At 43.5% G+C, this 18,428-nt stretch overlaps 1 protein-coding gene across 1 annotated transcript in view; it reads right to left on the bottom strand.

The window, feature by feature from the left end:
- LOC121603796 (nidogen-1-like) overlaps positions 1-18,428 on the bottom strand; it is a 34,486-nt gene that overhangs the window by 10,078 nt on the left and 5,980 nt on the right. Inside the window, exons 2-12 of the mRNA XM_041933014.1 lie at positions 13,186-13,488; positions 11,873-12,099; positions 10,228-10,886; positions 9,960-10,100; positions 9,249-9,500; positions 8,784-8,984; positions 7,598-7,831; positions 5,906-6,043; positions 4,982-5,110; positions 3,463-3,600; positions 725-853 (exon numbers count right to left, since the gene is read on the bottom strand). Of these exons, the coding sequence (XP_041788948.1) occupies positions 725-853; positions 3,463-3,600; positions 4,982-5,110; positions 5,906-6,043; positions 7,598-7,831; positions 8,784-8,984; positions 9,249-9,500; positions 9,960-10,100; positions 10,228-10,886; positions 11,873-12,099; positions 13,186-13,488 (2,551 nt within the window). The remainder of the gene's footprint in view (positions 1-724; positions 854-3,462; positions 3,601-4,981; positions 5,111-5,905; positions 6,044-7,597; positions 7,832-8,783; positions 8,985-9,248; positions 9,501-9,959; positions 10,101-10,227; positions 10,887-11,872; positions 12,100-13,185; positions 13,489-18,428) is intronic.

Raw genomic sequence — 18,428 nt, 5'->3', positions numbered from 1 at the left:
TGTTATGTTTTGGTTCATGTGTTTCAGGAAGGTGATTAAAAAAGACAGAACCAGCCAAAGTCTTTAAAACTGAGTATTTCTTTTGGTACAGCTCATCAACAAGACTGACAGATGTGTCAGGCCTGATTCCAGTTGCTAAGCTTAGCTTTGATTGGATAATCACTGTTTACTCAATTGTCAATTGTACAAACACATTATTTAATACCTCAGGCTGCAAGACCACAGAGGACCGAGGTTATTTAGTTATTCTGTCAGCTCTCATTGTAACAACCTGAAGCTTAGCTGTACGAACGTCTGTTGAGTCTGACAGGAGATCTGTTTACACTCTGATCACCAACATCCTTCAGTGCCGTGCTGTCACCTCGTCTCTGTGAAGCCACAATGCAGGAACGTTTACACTCTGCAGAGTTTACACAGCTTCCATTCGTCTCTAAGACGTCACACTGAAACGCCCAAAGTGGTTTCTTATTGAAGCTCTTTGTCAATCGAGAGACAGTAGTTAGATGTTTAAAAGGACCACACTGCTGCTTTTACAGGTTCTAACTCAGCAATGTTAAATTGTGTAGTTTATGTCATCAGCTTTCAGACTGACTCCCTTCATTGTTTCAGTTTCTTTCTAAGAAACTCAATCACATCTATATGAAATTGAATTAAACATTTTTAATCATAAACCGACCGCTCAACTCATAACAGATTCATTTTAGAGAGTGTGTAAGTTGCCAACCTGAGGATATGGGGCTGCACAGGAAGCCGTCGCCCTGGAAACCAGGATGGCACTGGCAGGTGTATGAGCCCTGTGTGTTTGAGCAGGAGGCGTCGCGATGGCATCGATCCTGCTGACACTCGTCCACGTCTGAACAGAAAGAAAGCAAATATGAAGACAAGCATGAAGCACTGACACGCCTACAGGAACAAATCCACCGCTCAGGTTATGTAGTAACGCATTGACCACTGATCTCTGGAGGCGCTTTAAGAGGCAGTACCACTAATAGCCACTAGGTGATGGCTCCTTAGAAAGAGAGTCCATATAAATCCACTCAAAATGCCCCTGTAAAAGTACTTAAAAAGTCCCAACAACTTATCTAATTTACATTAATGTGCTTCATGGTGACGACTATGGAAACTTGGCGGTCTGTTGGAGCCACGCTGACAGCATGACTTAAGATGCCTAGTGACACACAACATTAGCAGCCAATGGGAACATTTTAAACAAAAAGTAAAAATACATAAGCACACATCAAGATATTTTGTAGAGACCCACCCATAAAAAGTCTGTGGCCATCCAGCAGACACAGAGCAACATGAGTGGAGTTTGTGTCCACCTGATCAGTGTAAGTCCAATATTCACTCTTCTTTTAGTTGTTTTAGCACCACATCAGCTTTATACACAAGACATATAATAATCTACAGTAACTGGCACCATTAAATGTCCTGATCCCAACTCTGCTTCTCAGAGGATGAACTTTTTATGACCCCATGACTTTTCCTGTAGCGCCACCATCAGGATAAAAAAACGACCTTTTAGCTCCACTACCGGAAGGAACAGCTAAGTCACAGAATCTCAGCGAAGTGACCAGACTTTGTTAAGACTGTATTAAAGACAGTCAGATCCTCTTGTTTTCTCTTCTTAATGTTGATCCAGCTGAGCTGTAGGAACATTCTTCGGTTCAGACTCTCCAGAGTCAAAGAAAAGCAGGAACTAGGATTACTGCTTCATAGTAAGCCTCCATCAGCAGACCAGGTTGCAGTTCACACCCATGTCTGTACAGACTCATATGTGAGTTTGTGTTTTACAAATTATAAAACATGGAAACTTCACACACACCTTCAGCTCGGCAGCACAGAAGATCTATACAATCAGCACAGTTTCAAGGTGGACGCCCAAGATTAGTGTCATGATGTCACAGTGAAGCTGACCTTTGACTGTTTGGATATAAGCTGTCATCACATCACCATTTTATCCCATAAAAAAATGTGTGTGAAATTTTGTCATAAGTAACATGTGAAATCTTGAGTTATGGCCAAAAATGTGTTTTGGAGGTCACAGTGATCTGAGAGGAGAAGCTTCAACAACTTTACAGATGAATAACATCAGAATCAGATGGTTGTTTCTTCTTGACTGTCAGGAAGTCCAATAATTCTAGACGTCCAGTTTGATGTTCAATTTTTAATTTTTGACTCAATTGTTGAATGTGAATCTTGAAAGATCGTCTGCTGTAAAGCCAAATTCCCAAATACAATTACAGGAGTAATGTTAGGATAGTCAGAGACACAGGAGGAGGAGAGGAAAACCATGTACTCTTCTGCATTTTAGATCCTAGTCTGTGATTAAGAAGTGATACTGCCTCCAGCCATGGCGGTCGCTGGCACAGAGGCACAATAAAAGGAGTCGGGGAGATGTATATACAGTATAACAGATGAGCTGCACAGCTGGAAGGCAGAGCTCTACATTTCCTGTCCAGGTGGAAACATTTCCTGTCCCCGGGGGCCACAGGCCTGATTTACAGTATGTTACACTGAAGAAACTGAAAGTCTGGAACTGTGTCTACTACCACAGCTTCTTCCACTTCATGTCAGCGACAACCTCTGGCATCTCATTTAGCCACTGGTTAGCAGCAGCCTTTTTTAAGACACGTAAAAGCTTCAAAATTCTGATGGAAAAGCCAATTCTTGAACAAAAATGAATATCTCTTAAGCTTGAGTTAGATACAGACATTATTTCAGGCATCTAACAGAAGAAAATATTCAGAAAACCCACTGACTTCAAGACGACAGGACCAGAAGTGCAACAATACTAACAAATTCCTTTAGCACTATTTGAATGACTTGATATACAGCTGGGTATCTTAATCTATACTAATACATCAGTATTAATCTTTTTCTGCAAAGTAACTAAAGGTGTTGAATAAATGTTGTGGAGTAAAAAATACAATATTTCCTTTTGACATTTAATGGAGAAGTAGCATAAAATGAAAATACCCAAGTCACGTACAAGTACGTCAAAAGTATGTCAGTACTGTATGTACTAAACACCTCCAGCAAGAGTAGATAAGTATATTATTGTGCACTCTGCTCTAATATAAACTCCAAAACACAATCTCGTCAAAGTTATCGGTGTTAGCTAGTTAGTTCAGCAGCTCGGCCATGTTCAAACTAGCCACAAATTTCTAGTCAGCTACACTGCTGAACAGGATTTACTGCAGTTTTGTCTTGATTTTAGGAGATGATTTACTCCAGATTTTTTCCATTTAAGAACAACATCCTTCTTCATGTGTCAGAATGTCTTCAGTTTGTGTTACTGTGTCCTCCTTGACACCTGCAGAGCTCTAGTTTTAGGTATTTATCTGGGGACAGTTTACCGAGCTCACACAAAGTTAAAGTTTCAAGTCCTCGTTTAAGAAAAACAAATCAAAGGACACGACTACCACATCAACACACAGCTGATAAACTCTGTGAACTCACCCTGACACACCCGGCCGTCACCCACAAACCCCGGCAGGCAGGAGCAGACGTAGGCTGAACCTCCCATGTAGCTGCACAAAGCTCGAACATCACAGTCATGACTTCCTCTCTGACAGTGATCCACTGGACGGTTCTCCTCTGAAGGACAACACAGACAACATGTTAGTGCTGCTGCATGGACAGATGGACAGAGGTCAGAGGGACAGATGGAGAAACAGACAGACAGAGGATCAGGGACAGACAGAGGAAAAGGGACAGACAGAGGAAAAGGGACAGACAGAGGAACAGGGCCGGGTGGAGGATCAGGGACAGACAGAGGAATAGGGACAGACAGAGGATCAGGGACAGACGGAGGTACAAGGACAGACGGAGGAACAGGGACAGACAGAGGATCAGGGACAGACAGAGGTACAAGGACAGATGGAGGAACAGGGACAGACAGAGGAATAGGGACAGACAGAGGATCAGGGACAGACAGAGGTACAGGGACAGACGGAGGAACAGGGCTGGGTGGAGGATCAGGGACGGATAGAGATATAGGGACAGACAGAGGATCAGGGACAGAGGGAGGAATAGGGACAGACAGAGGAACAGGGCCAGACGGAGGAACAGGGCCGGGAGGAAGGATCATGGACAGATAAACATATAGGGACAGACAGAAGATCAGGGACAAACGAAGGAATAGGGACAGATGAGGAACAGGGACAGGTGGAGGATCAGGGACAGACGGAGGAACAGGGACAGACGGAGGAACAGGGACAGACAGAGAAACATAGACAGACAGCAGATCAGGGACAGACGGAGGGACAAGTCTGGGTGGAGGATCAGGGACAGATGGAGAAACGGACCCAGGTGGAGGATCAGGGATGGACAGTGGTCAAAGGGACAGATAGAGGTGCAGTTGTCTATAACAGGAGGAATAACCATAGTGCGACTGTAGAGAAAGTTTGGAGCACCTACAGGTTCTTCACCTCTTTTCAACAACTGTTTCATTTTCCAGGCGACATTTAATACTTTATAAGAGTAAACACACTATAGGGCCAAAATTATATGGACACCCTGCCCACATACTTGAAGTGTAGTTTTCGTCTTTCTTTCCTGGGTTGAGCCTCTAAGTTCCAGCAAAGGAAAATCTTAATGCTACTGCAGACAAGCTAAGTTGAAATTTTAACAAAAAAAAGACATGTTTTATTTTTGATCTTTTTTTTGCACTTCAGGGCCACCATACATATTTATCCTGCTTCACAGAGTGACTCAGGTTCAGATCTGTATTTTCATTTTAATTAGATTTTGTCAGTGATGCTGTTGAACTAATTTCCAACAAAGAACAACAGTAGTTTGAAAAGTTATGTCACCGCTGGAACAAGCCCTCAGTCCAATCATACAAAAACCTTTACTGTTTATGTCTTTTAGAACATCTGTATGTGCAACAAGGGACTCTCAAATGACACACACACACACACACAGAGGAACCACACATTCCGCCCACCCACAGCTGTCAACACACACTTAATCGTACCGATGCAGGTCTTTCCGTCGCTGGCGAACACGAAGCCAGTCAAGCACTCACAGCGGAAAGTTCCGGGCTGATTACTGCAGACAGCGTTGGATCCACATACCTGAAGAGTCTCCCTGCACTCGTCAATATCTGCCAACAACACACCAACATGGAGAGGAATGATACTTTCTCTGATCTATGTCCAATTTTGAATTGGAAATCACAAAATCTGAGTTAAACCACTTTATCACCCTTTAGCAACCTCAAAGCAAACTCCAATCCAACCTCTTTAAAGCTTCCTGATGAGGCTAAAACAAGACTGAGACAAATATAGAGTGTGAACACGAGAGAATCAGTCACTGAATTCAGAATCAATTAAAAGAAATCAATTAGGCTAATGAGGTCAGACGTTAAATATCTTGTCTTTGTACTGTTGAGTATATATGTCAAAAAGGGATTAGCAAGTTATCACTTTCTTTTTATTTATCATGCCAACTTTTTTTGAAATGGGTTTGTAGTTGTATTTTATCGTTCAGTCTTGTCCCATGATGGCCTGATGCTGTTTAATATGGAATATATGGAACAATGCAGCAGTAACACTCCATGCCTGAAGGTGGCAGAAGACTCACAAGTGCTGCAACTGTAGCTTTCTTTGCCTGTAGGTGGCGCAGGTTGCACTGGTAGCTGTAGCTGTCCGTGTTTCATAAGATGATTTTTCATTCTCGTGTTGCAAGTTTATTTCTGTCTTCGCTGTGTTTCATGATACTATTCATATTGTTTGCTTTGTATTTTTTATTCTTTGTGAATAAAGATTGTTCAAAAAGTCTGCAAAAAAATCAATTCTTTACAACAACTTACATCACTGAAAATGATGAGTTGTCTACATATATTTCAACATGTCTTTCTTTGAAACACTGAGGTGTGAGCAGGCAGAGGTTGTGTTACCGTGGCAGTAGCGTCCGTCTCCAGTGTAACCACTGCTGCATTCACAGGTGAACTGGAGGCCTTCACCTGACCTGCACATGGCGTTGATGTCACAGCCGTGCCTGCCGGTGAAACAGGGATTCTGCTCTGGAAGACTGCCTGTCAGAAACACAAGAACAACTGCAGGTTAAAGACATCGCGTAGCATAGCATGTTTGCTAATGTGGATGTACAGTGCAAGCAGAGAGTGACCGCTTGTGCTGCCTTGTGCTCAGGCTGGCCGCCATACGTGCCTCAGACATTACCGCCTGCGACTGATCAGAAATGTCATGTGACTGGTTTGGAAGTCAGAGATATCATCTTTCTTTATTACAAACACCTTGTTGAAGCCTGGCACCTACATTACCCACAATACAACTGGGCAGCACAGTTCAGTAGGAGATTCATACATGTTATGCTAGCAGCAGCTAACGTTGCTTGTAGCCTGCCGCAGAGATAAGCATTTGTTTCAGTTTCAAACTTGTAGTCTTCAACCGATGCTGACTTAAGTGACATCACTCAACTTCACACACTTACACTGAAGGCTATAAACACATTTTAAAATGTATGCAGTAGACCTCCCAAGCACCTGGAAAACAACACTGAGGTGTAAAATCAGCAGAGTTCTTAAAGAAAGCCTCACTTTTATAACATTAAAAAGAACAAATTGTTTTATCTTCAGAACGTCTTGTATATATTCTGTGTGCAGTGATATAAAACAGCTGGGAGCACAGAAAGTTAAACCTAAACTTAAAGGGTTTATTGATTATCTAAAGGCGACTAAAAAGAGTCCAATGAAGCCATTCAGTCGGCGTCCTCATTTTCCCATCATGCAGCTGGTGTGTTGGAGCTCCATGTTTGAAGTTTCCTCCAGGCCTTCACCTCCTCACAGGAAACACAACCCAGATGTTCCACTTTTTGCCAACAAACTCCAGCTGAGTTGTGTTTGCTTGTGTAACTCTGAAGCCCCGAGCATCCCGTCAACAGCCCCCACCTGCACTTTTACCTTTAACCCCCCTTTTAATTAAGATATTCCCTTAATGCCCTGCCCCCGCTCCCCCCTGCTGTGGACTGGAGGTTGGTATCTCACTGGCCTCTGCCGCTGACCTTCACCCCCTGCCAACGTTCTCACAACCTCTCTGATTGCAGCTGAGGAAATACAGCCGGGCTCAGATTACTGTTTATCTTCCTCTGATGTTCCACTACAAACCCCACGAAGCACTAAGCTGTCGGAGGCGTGTTTCAGTGCATTCTTCAAGGTAATAACACACATCTTTGTACTCCGACTGTCCCAGACGACCAGGAGACATGGACGTCTCTTCTACAAGGACCTGAACAATCTGTCACATTTTCATTTCTTATAAACATGGTTTAAAAATGCTTCCATTACTAGAAAGTCAGTCGATTTGAGTTTTTTGTGCTTACTGTTGCTCAAATTACTGAATTTGCGGCAGCCTTTAGAAAAAATACACAAATGTGTGTTATTTTGCATCACATTCTGGTCTTTGATGCATGTTGTGTGCTTCCAGGAGACACTTTCATCAGGGCTCATTCAAAGAAGTGTATTCAAATTTCACTACTTGCTATTAATCAAATACATTTTGCAGTTTGGAATCTTCTCCTTGATTTCAATAAACAGGTGACAGGTGCTGATGAACTTAAACTCAGAACTCACTGTGCACAGAGCCGATCTTGTTGCTCATGGCGTAGCGAGTCAGATTGTTCTCAGGATCGAACATCACAAAGATCTGGTCCACGCTGAGCTGCTGGGTGGCCGGCGCCGCCCTGATGGCCTCGTCGTGTGGGCAGCTCTGGAAGGTGACAGTCTGACGCCACTGGTAGCTTCTGGTCTGGACGCTGCCGTCAGGGGAGGTGATGGTGTAGTCGCGGTTGGAGGAAGAAGTGATCACTGGGAGGAGGAGAAGCAGAAGAAGAAAACACTTTCAGATCCAGTAGGACTATGACTGATTAGTTTTGTTAATGATCATTTTTGTCCGCTGTATATTTCTCAAGAATGTGTAGAAATCACCAACATTAAATTTCCATTTGCAATCAAAGTGAAACTATTTCATTCTTGTAAGAAGACAAAAAAAGCAGGAACGAGGCTACCAAAAAAGTTTTAAATTACCACGAATAAGTCCAAATTACCACTTGTCCAACATTCAAGTAACACTAGTCAATTATAGAATGCCATTGTAAGCAATGGGCATCTTAACCAGGAATGTATTATGAGAGCTGGATATGCACACATCTAACATTACTCATCATTGGAAGAGGCCCAGTCCATCCTGACAGTGATCAATGATTAGCTTGCCAACCCTGGCTATAATCCATAAAAGTTTACAAATTCTACAGAATCAGATTGTTCTCCACCTCCATCCTCTCTACGCCGTGGACCCACCATCAAACCATTCAGCTCCCAGGCTGCTCATTACCTGGAGCCGCCAGCACCACTGGTCAGACCACTGGAAGTGACTCATAAGTTGCTGAGAATCACTCAGCTTGTCTTCGTCTTGGTTTGAGAGCATTTTCTAGTTCATTATCCAGTTGTTGTTATGGATTTTACATGATTTTTTGGAATCTGTTCACACTGATAGAGACTCATAAAAATAACATTCATTTAGTAAGAAATGCCTAAATATTTTGTTTGAAAGTCCAGCCACCACAGTGACTGCTTAGACAACTGTTGGCCCTGTCCCTGGCCTGACAAAGGTAATTTAGGACTCCCTGTTCTACGTAATGAGCTGCTGCTTCAATTATTTAAGAACTATATGCATGCAATATGCAAAATCAACAAATCCTTCAGTGCAGCATACGTGCACCGCATCATTTTTTTGGTTTAATTATTTATTTGTCCTCACAGTTTCTGTCATACTGGTAGATTTCCTTGTATGGGTTGATCTGGACGGAGGATCCCAGCGGGATGGCAGGCAGACGTCCCTCCAGCTCGGTGCTGACCACCAGGTGGTCGTGTTCATCGATTCCTTTAAACTGCTGTTTGATGCTCAGACGCTCGTTACCGGGCTGGAAGATCACCTCGGCCTGCCGGGAAAACACGCCGCCTGCATGGATGTGTGAGAAAACACGTGAGTGTCTGAGCAGTGTCCTGCTTGAACGAAATACATATCAACTTTTGTATCATCCAAATCATCGTCAACACAGTCATAGCATTTACAGTCTGTTCGTAGAAAACTGAGAGGGAGCTTGGAAGGTAGCATGAGCAACAACATACTACTACTACTATGTTATATTTCATTCGTATTGGGCCATCCAGCAATGCTGACGCTTAAAAATCAACCACAATAAACAACAACATGTCCCCTTACCAATGAGACTGAAACCATTCTGGTAGCCAGGCTGCTCCAGGGCAAAGGCCCAGCCAATGATTCCTCCCAGGGAGGACAGTGGCTGCAGGGAGGGGCCCAGGCTTTTACGGATGTTGCTGATGGCCACGTAGGCTCGTCCGTCATTGGCTACTACGTAAGAGTGCAAGTCGTTGTTACCAAGCTCCTCAGGTAGAGGCGAGTTCCCGACAAACACTCGACCATACACCTTTCCATTCATTCTCTGCGGTTTTCCTGGGAAACAACAAAGATTTGATTACTTAGAGGTAGCATTGTGACGACAACAATCATGTCGTGAGGTAGACCAGTACATCAACAGCAAACTGATGGCTTCAATGTCTACAGATGAAAATTGGCGTCTTGGTATTCTACTATTGTTGCTAAATGCTAAAAAAAAAACAAAAAAACTATCTGTGGTAAAACATGATTAAGAGGTTCATTAAAACCATTAAAAAATTAGAGAATTTAAAGTCATCAGTAGATACTGGTTGTACAGATATACCCAAGATAAAAACATAGAGAAGAGTCATTTACATCCAGTGGCATGATTACGAGTTGAGTATGTGTCAAGTACACTACAATTAACCGTTGTTCATGCAAGTGTCTTTGCATCTTTCTAGTCACGTCTTAAAAATTCAAGAACACTTGCACATTAAACAGAACAGTTTAAGTAAAACAGAAAATCCTCCTCACCTTCTGCGACACAGTCCTTCCCGTTACCATAGAAACCAGGCCTACAATGACAGCAGTACCCATCGCTGTAATCCCGGCAGTCAGCGAAAGCCGAGCATTTGTGCCTGTTGTGGGCACACGTCTCCGAATTGTATGCAAATACTGCGAAAACAACAAATATAAGTTCAATAAAAAATAAAGCTCAGGATCTTTGACAAAATCACCAAAGAAACATAAAAAACTTGCTCTGAATCTTCAAGCACAAAAGTTTTGAGCTTTCATGATTTACCATTAACATCAAGACCTTCGTCTTCGTCTACCACGACGATCTGGGGTTGGTGGGGCCCAGAATGTGGTGGCACTGGTTGGACTGGTTCAGGGTTGGTGTACCGCGGCTCGACTGGATCACGGTCAGGGTACCTCGGCTCAATTGGAGAGTATCTAGGCTCTGTGGTTTCAGGGATGGTGTATCTTGGTTGCAAAGGCTCAGAGACAGGGTATCTAGTCTCGGTTTGGTAAGGATATCTTGGCTCAGAGGGGTCCGGGTACCTTGGTTCAGCCCTCTCAGGGTTGGCGTAAGCTGCTGTGACAGTATCAGGTTCAGGATATTCTGGCTTAAACTGGTCAGGTTCCTCTTGGCCTGGTTCTTCGGTTTCTGGTTCACCATACCCTGGCGTGATGGTCTCAGATTCTGGGTAACTGGGTTGGTACACAGTGGGAGTCTCAGTTGTAAACTCCTTTCCTTCTGGTACCGTCTGAGGTTCGTAGGGTGAGAAGGTCACCTCCTGCTGCTCATCGGGTTGCCTTGGCAACATGATTACAGGAGGTTCAGTGGCGTCCTCCCCCTCCTCAGGTATGTCAGAGACCATTCCTGGTGTAATGGCAGCAAAGAATGGAGATGAGCCGATCTCATACACCCAAACTCCTTTCTGTCCTGAAGTCGTCTTTCTGTTGGATATCGGAAGGAAGGAAAATCAGTCTCGAGAAAGAACAATTTCAACTCTCCATCACATCTATGTTCTTTACAGCGAAAAAATCACACTTGATTTATGGATGTATGTTGAGAGGTTGCTGTGTAACATGCAATATTTAGCATTTTCTGGAAACTGGGTGAAACATTTGGATATAAACTTGACTTTGGCAATCTGCTGCTTTTCAGTAATACATCCAGCGAAATCATCTGCTTTGCAAACCTTCTGCTCACTGTGACTGCTGCTCTCAATAAATAAATAAATGTAAATACAGTGATAGCGCCGCAGCAGTATGTGAACATAACTGCAGTTCTTTAATAGGTGCACAGCCCCCCATTGTTGTATCACAAAGTAAAACCAAAGAACGTAAACACAGTTACTGTGAGGAATAGATGCACGTAGCTTTGGTGATACTAACTGATGGAATCTGAAATAAAAAATCAAAACCGACCCATTCAACCCTCGCATCAAGCATACAAGTCCGACTTTAGATGAACAGCTAGCGAAACCTAAACCAGCAATGTTGGTGGAATATTTGATTCCAGATTCTCGACTGCTGTAAGACATGTTTTCAGGGTAAATGCATCGTAATAACAATGACTTGTTGATGTTAATATTGATCGCTGGGCCTTTTGTGGCTGCTTGGCATTACAACATGTACTTCACAAGCTTTTGGAGTCTTAAATGGTCACTTCTTGCTTATTGGAGCTGGTTCAAAAAACACTTTATAGAGAACAAATCTGAAATTAACACATGAACGTCATGTTCCAGCATGACAGGACAAAACAATAACAAAGCTTTCATTTTTGAGTCAAGCATTACCCACATTATTATTTCTGCTTGTAAAACTTTCCCACCACACTATCAAATCAGTGTAAATGTCATAACATCCTTTGTCCATCTTATATTTTCAAGCATAAAACAAACATTGTGAGTTGTCAACCAGTGACATCAGATTCATACTCAGTAAGATCCCTGATGGAGGTCTCTTCATCGGTGGTGATGCGGAAGTACGTCCCTGCGTACGTCGACCACCAGCCCTTCACAAGGCCTTCATTGAAGCCAGACTCTAGGAGCTTAGTCTCGCCCCCTACTGATGTGGAGAGAAACTGCAGGCCGTCTCGGGGGAACAAGAGGATAGCGCAGGAGGACGACTGCATGAAGGCCACAACCATCTGAAACGTGTTTCTCTGAAGTAGGAAGGAGAAGTTGTTGAGCAGCAGTTCTTAGTTTTAGTCCACACAGACAAAATTAGTACACTGATTTTTCAATCAGAAATAATGACTAGTTCATTCCATCCTTTACAGTAACTTGCAAAGTTAACAAAGTAAGATCATACTGTGAAAGACACTCAGCATTAAGCAGTGCATGATTGGACGGACTGGAAAGAAAACCAGCTGTCCTCCGGTACAGGAGGACCATAAGGAGACATTACTGTACAGGAAGCAGAATCTGGCAAGCAGCAGAAAGAAAATGAATATGGGAGTTCTCACTGGCTGCACATGTTTGACCAGCTGGGAAAATCTGTGTGGAAGACAGTGAACAGGTTCTCAGAGCCGGAAGGGAAGCACTGTTGCATCAAGTTGTTCCCTCCAATTATGTTGCACTTATATTGTACCACTCTTCCAGCAAACATGGTACTGCTCTATTGTGTGTGCATACTGATGCACTAAGTATTGATGTAGGTGTAATGAGCCTCTGACACAAAGAGCAAAAACCGTCTGGCATGCAGAGAAATTATCCCATACTGTCACTATGAAAGTCTTAAATAAAGATTTTTCCTCCATTCATCCTTCGCTGAGCTACTGGGCACACGTGCACAGCTAAAAGCATCAAAAGATTCATCGCACCTTTAAGGAAAAAATGCAAATCTCCACCAGTAATTCTTTAAAGATGCCTGTTAGCTTCTGTTTTGTTTTTATTTCATTTCTTCTTATCTGTGCTGACTCTGCCTAGAGGACAGTTTTGGCATACAGCAGAGGTAATTACCAGCAGATGCCCTGACATTAGACTGCAGCATGTGGTCACCCAAACATTTTTGGAATAAAAATCATCAATTATCCTTTGCGTTTTGGAACTTCGGTTGCTCACATCCAAAGAGCGTACGGGTAGGATAGATAGTAGCCTCTCTGTCCCTCTATAACTAGTCCTCTCAGTCCTCAGGGAAAGAAGACGTTCTTTAGCAGTGTGACAAATGCCACGTGAGCATTTTAGTATTTAGAATTCAGCCAAACGCAGCAATAATCTATTGGTCATGCAACACCTTGGGCCCTCACCTTCGTGCCCAGTCCGTCTCCTCTTTCAGAGGTCCCCACAGCAGCCATGTTCTCCCAGGTGACGATGAGGGTGTTGGTGGGCTCCACTCCCTCGTCTCTCGGGAAAGCTTGCCTGACGTGCTTGGTGGCTCGACTCAGTGCGTCCGGGCTGCTGTCCTGCCTGAAGTGAACCCTCCCCTGTCCGTCACTGTTGTCCAGGTCTCCCAGCAGGGCTGCGATCATTTTGAAGCTGGCGGGACTCTTCCCCAGGTACTCGGCCTGAGCTGGAGGAGCGACAACGGCCACAAATCCATTCGTGTTGATCTGGAATAGAAGGTAGATACAATTTGTTTGTTAATGAGATGATCCTTCTACTGATAATCATTCTACTGTAGTTACTACAGTAACTACAGTACTACAGTAACTACAGTAGAATTTATGTGGATCATGTACATGTTTGTACTAAAGTCCATTTCAACCACTTAAAAAAATCCAACTTTTTTTTTTCATTAATATCTCATGTATCTTAACATTTTATATATATGAGAAACTTGGTTGGTGGTGGTGGATTCTATTTCCTTCCACAGTTGGACTGAATGATTGACCTGCTGTGAACAGGCTGGCCATGACCATGAAGGAAAGAATATACAAAGCAGGAGGAGATAAGAGAGACGTGATTTGTTCATTTGTTTTAAAAGTGTGTCTGTCTGGGTGAGGACAGACTGGAGGTCAGCTGGTTTTCTCCTGTTCTACAGACTTCAGCACAGACACAGCGTTCAGAGAGACCTCCAGTAAATGTTCGGATGACTCTCCCACACCTCGACTTCCCTCTGCAGCTCTGCTTGCTGTGTCAGCCCACAGGAATTCCACACAATAACTTCCCATCCACTCAGAAGAAAAAGATCTTTTTAACCTCCTTAACTCTAATCCGCCTCAGACTAAACGGGAGCAAATGCCTTCAGTTACCGTTTCAGCCCAGAACAACAAGAACTGTGGCCATGAAGTGCGAAGACTAAACAGCTTCACTTTATGTCTCAATGGACGGCTCAGCTGATTGTTTCCCCAAAACATCAGAAACGTCAGTTTTCAGTTCACATGGGAGCGCGTTTGAATTTTTCTTAAATATGAGCAGTGCTGGACATTTCTCTCAACCAATAAGGCAACCATGTATGTTATCCCAGGGACGAAGTTACATTTCTATTTTCATTTCATCCAAAAACATTAACTGTGGAAAGGTACTGCTACTTATATAATCAAGAAAAAATAAAGATTAAGAAAAGAATGCAAAGGGTTGAACCTATAATAATCAAAATACAGGCAAAAAAAAAATCAGAAATATAGATCATTATAATTATAATTAAAACCCTTAAATGTCTTGTTCTGTCTGATCGACAGTCCAAAAACCTTTCAGTTTACAAAGATAGTAAAACAGAAAAAAAAAAAAACAGCAAATCCTCCCATTTAGGCGCCACTGGTCCAGTTTAATGTCCTGGTGTCAGGGCTGGAACAGGGGCCCAAAAGCTGCGGGTTCACTACATGTCGGCTGGTTTCGCAAGTAATGTGACAAAGGTGAAATGTGGAGAGTATCAACAGAGACGTTCAAGGGCCTTGAAGACGTGATTATTACCAAAACCTTGAGGTCTGGTCTCTTAGACTGAGCTTATGTCTCAAAACAGCATCAAGAAGAGTATTTCAGTTGATATTGTGCTTCCAGAATTCAGTAATGTCAGTCAAATTAATTTGACACACCACAAACCTGGGGCCCCGTAGTAAAAACCTGGTCTGGTTCAGTACCGGTTAGTATCTGGATCTCAATGCAAAATACAGTATAATGAAGCTGCCTGCTGTGAGATCTAAACCTGATGGGCACTTCAAGGTGGCTGGGGTCATAAATATAGCGTAGACAGTGGGAGGAGTGAGGGCAGGGGGGTGGGGGTTTTGGGGTTGGCTCACAGCTCAATTTTACCCCAGTCTAGGGCCCTTTCAACATTTAGGATGACTAATGTTGCAATTAGTTCAAAGAAAACAACAAAGGCAGCACTTCAACCCTCAGGGCTGCTCTAAGTTCAGACTGCTCAGTTTGTGAAAATGACATCAGTAGCAACATGTAATTGGTTAAAATGCTTGTGATACCTGCAATATCCTGCAAGGTGGGTCTGTCAACTTCTTCAATTAGATTTGTGTCTGAAGCCTCTACAGTTGGACACCACCAGCAGGTAGAAGCTAAATCTGCTCATCAGTCAGTGCTGACCACAGGTCAGTCAATGCACTCATTCACACTGAGTAGCAGAGAGGCTCCATGCTGGTGTTACCTATTATTTACTCAAGGATTATGGGACTGTGTTTCCCAGAATGCCACACATACTCAAATGGTTAATGTGTACCTGTGGACCAGGAGGCCTCTCAGTTCAGTTCAACAAGCCATGAAAGTGAGGACACACCACAGCGGTGGCTCTACTCTGCTCCTCACCCTAAGGGAGCGCCCCGCCACCCTGCGGAGGAAACCCATTTCAGCCGCTTGTATCCGAGATCTCGTTCTTTCGGTCATGACCCAAAGTTCATGACCATAGGTGAGGGTAGGAACTTAGATTGACTGGTAAATAGAGAGCTTTGCCTTTCGGCTCAGCTCCTTTTTCACTACAACAGACCGGTACAACGACCGCATTACTGCAGCCGCCTGTCAATCTCACGCTCCTTCCTTCCCTCACTCGTGAACAAGATCCTAAGATACTTGAACTCCTCCACTTGAGGCAGGAGCTCTCCTCCAACTCAGAGGGGGCAAGCCACCTTTTTGCGGTCGAGAACCATGGCCTCGGACTTTGAGGTGCTGATTCTCATCCCAGCAGCTTCACACTCGGCTGCTAACCGCCCCAACACATGCTGAAGGTCCTGGTTCGAAGGAGCCAACAGGACAACATCATCCGCAAAAAGCAGAGATGGGATCCTGAGGTCCCCAAACCAGACTCCCTCCAGCCCTTGGCTGCACCTAGCAATGCAAACCAAGCTCCTGCTGCGGTCATACAGAGACCACACAACCCGTAGCAGAGAGCCCCGGACTCCATACTCCCGAAGCACCTCCCACAGAATGCCATGAGAGACACGGACAAATGCCTTCTCCAAGTCCACAAAACACATGTAGACTGTTTGGGCAAACTCCCACGAACCCTTGAGCGTGAGGGTGTAGAGCTGGTCCAGTACAGGACCAAACTTTGGGTCTTCTGTCTTAATTGAGACTGAGCTGTGGATCTGAACTCAAAACTGGGTTATTAACTCAACCTTTAACACTGTTTAGACGTCATCTGTTAATTATTTCTCCAGCGTACGTTTGACACTATCCTACATTCAGTCAGATGAGAATCTTGTTAAATATCATATAGAATCATCTTTATAGGAACAGCTGAATAGATGTTTCTGTGAGTGCAAACACAGATGCTCCACATGGTGAATCTTTAGCCCCGAGTTGTCTGCCATGTATTTACTGTAGTGAATGTTTGAGAGCTTTTGCAGCAGTTTGATTCAAAATTGGGTGCCCGTCACTGTACGTACTGCAGCAGGCCATCTTCATCAGGAATCATCTTTATCATTTCAACATGAAGTTAGCTGTAGTAGCTGTGGGTGTTGGACAGAAGCAGAGCTGGCACAGATGTTTGGCTCCAGAAATGAACTGTATATCTCGCAGTCCTCCATCTTATCTCACCATGTACATTCAACCAGCAGAGAGAAAACAGCTGTTCTGTACAGATACTCCTCATATGACTAAAACCTCACCTCTGCACATTCGTCCAACAGAACATAATTCCTAAAGTCGAAGCTGAATCTTTTTTTTCACATTTCTTTTAATGCAGCATGAAATATATTCACATCTGAAAAGGCATACATATGTCAGTGTATCAATGAAATACACAAGACTGCTGTTCGGAGAGCAGATTTTTTATCTTTTAAAACTTTATGAACTAAATGAAAATACAGTTCAAGACCACAAATGGAAACTGGCCATTTCTTTATCACAGTATTTCAACACAAGACTCCAGGTCCCACTGAGTTCAGCCGACAACAAAGCTGGCAGGACACACCAAACACAATGAAACCACATCTGGTTTGTGCAGGACTGTAATATTCGTCGAGGTTTTCACAGCCTCAGACACGGCTGACAAAGAGAGTCACAGAGTGGGTGCGTTAGTTTGGGTCTCCACTTTAAGTCTGGTTCATCTGCTTCTACACAGTGTTGGTGACTAACAGTTCTCTCTGTTGAGTCATCAGAAAAAAAGATGAACAAGTGCGTTAGAAAATATCTGGTAAAAAAGACAAAGTTACAAGAAGCCTGTGGACAAAAAAAAAAAAAAACTGAAGGAGAGGAGTCAACTACGACTCCCAGGGTGCATTTCCCTCACAAACATCTAATCAGAGCTTCAGATTCTGAGTAGTAGAATAATTTCCATCAGGTGTGTGAAGATCTCAAATCACAACAGATCTGATTCAAACAGCAGCCGAGGCTCATGGGTAATGTAGTATTTATAGCTGCTCTCCAAACCGACAGAAAAAAACATCATAAACCTGTCCTGACAGACTTACAGACTGACTATTGAGAAACGGGAGAAACAGGGGTTAAAAAAAAAGAGACTGAACCCTAAACAGGAGGGAATTATTCCACCTGAGCAGAGGAGATGCAGGTACATCACAAATCTTAACAAGTAACCAGAGTTCAAAGGTCAGAGCACTCTGAGTTTGACATGAGAGAGGAGATGAAATCAGAGCTAAAGAGGAAAGCTGCCCTGCTCGGCTGCCTCTGTAAAGCCTGGAGGGTTTCAGCTCATCAGGGGAGCTTTTGACTGCAGAGACTTCCTCCACAGAAACGCATGAATGACAGCAGCATGTGGGTGAAAGGACGGAGTCTCTGCAGCCTCAGCAGGTATCTGACTTCAGAGAAGACGCCTGCAGAGCTGAAAGACACTCGAGCTTCATCACAGAGCAGACAGGAAATCTTTTGTCTGCCAGCTAACAGCTAACAATGCTCCCAAACCTTTCATAAGTTAACGGGTTGAGCAGAAAAGGCTGATGCAGGAACTCTGTCCGAAGTGGAAACAAGCATTTCTTTATATCATCACAATCAACTTTGGTTTGTACACACATATATGTATATACATACACCTTTAAGTATGTGCACATACTTGGCCAATAAAGCTGATTCTCAACAGAGAGAACCGCATTCTGAAGTATCTATACATATAGATACTTAAGTGCATTACTTGAGTTTTGTAAAGGGT

Source organism: Chelmon rostratus, chromosome 3 (genome assembly GCF_017976325.1).
Source record: "Chelmon rostratus isolate fCheRos1 chromosome 3, fCheRos1.pri, whole genome shotgun sequence".
NCBI classification, from domain to species: Eukaryota; Metazoa; Chordata; class Actinopteri; order Chaetodontiformes; family Chaetodontidae; genus Chelmon; species Chelmon rostratus.
The sequence above is the reverse complement of the archived record's forward strand: the minus strand, read 5'-3'. Positions and strand labels throughout refer to the sequence as shown.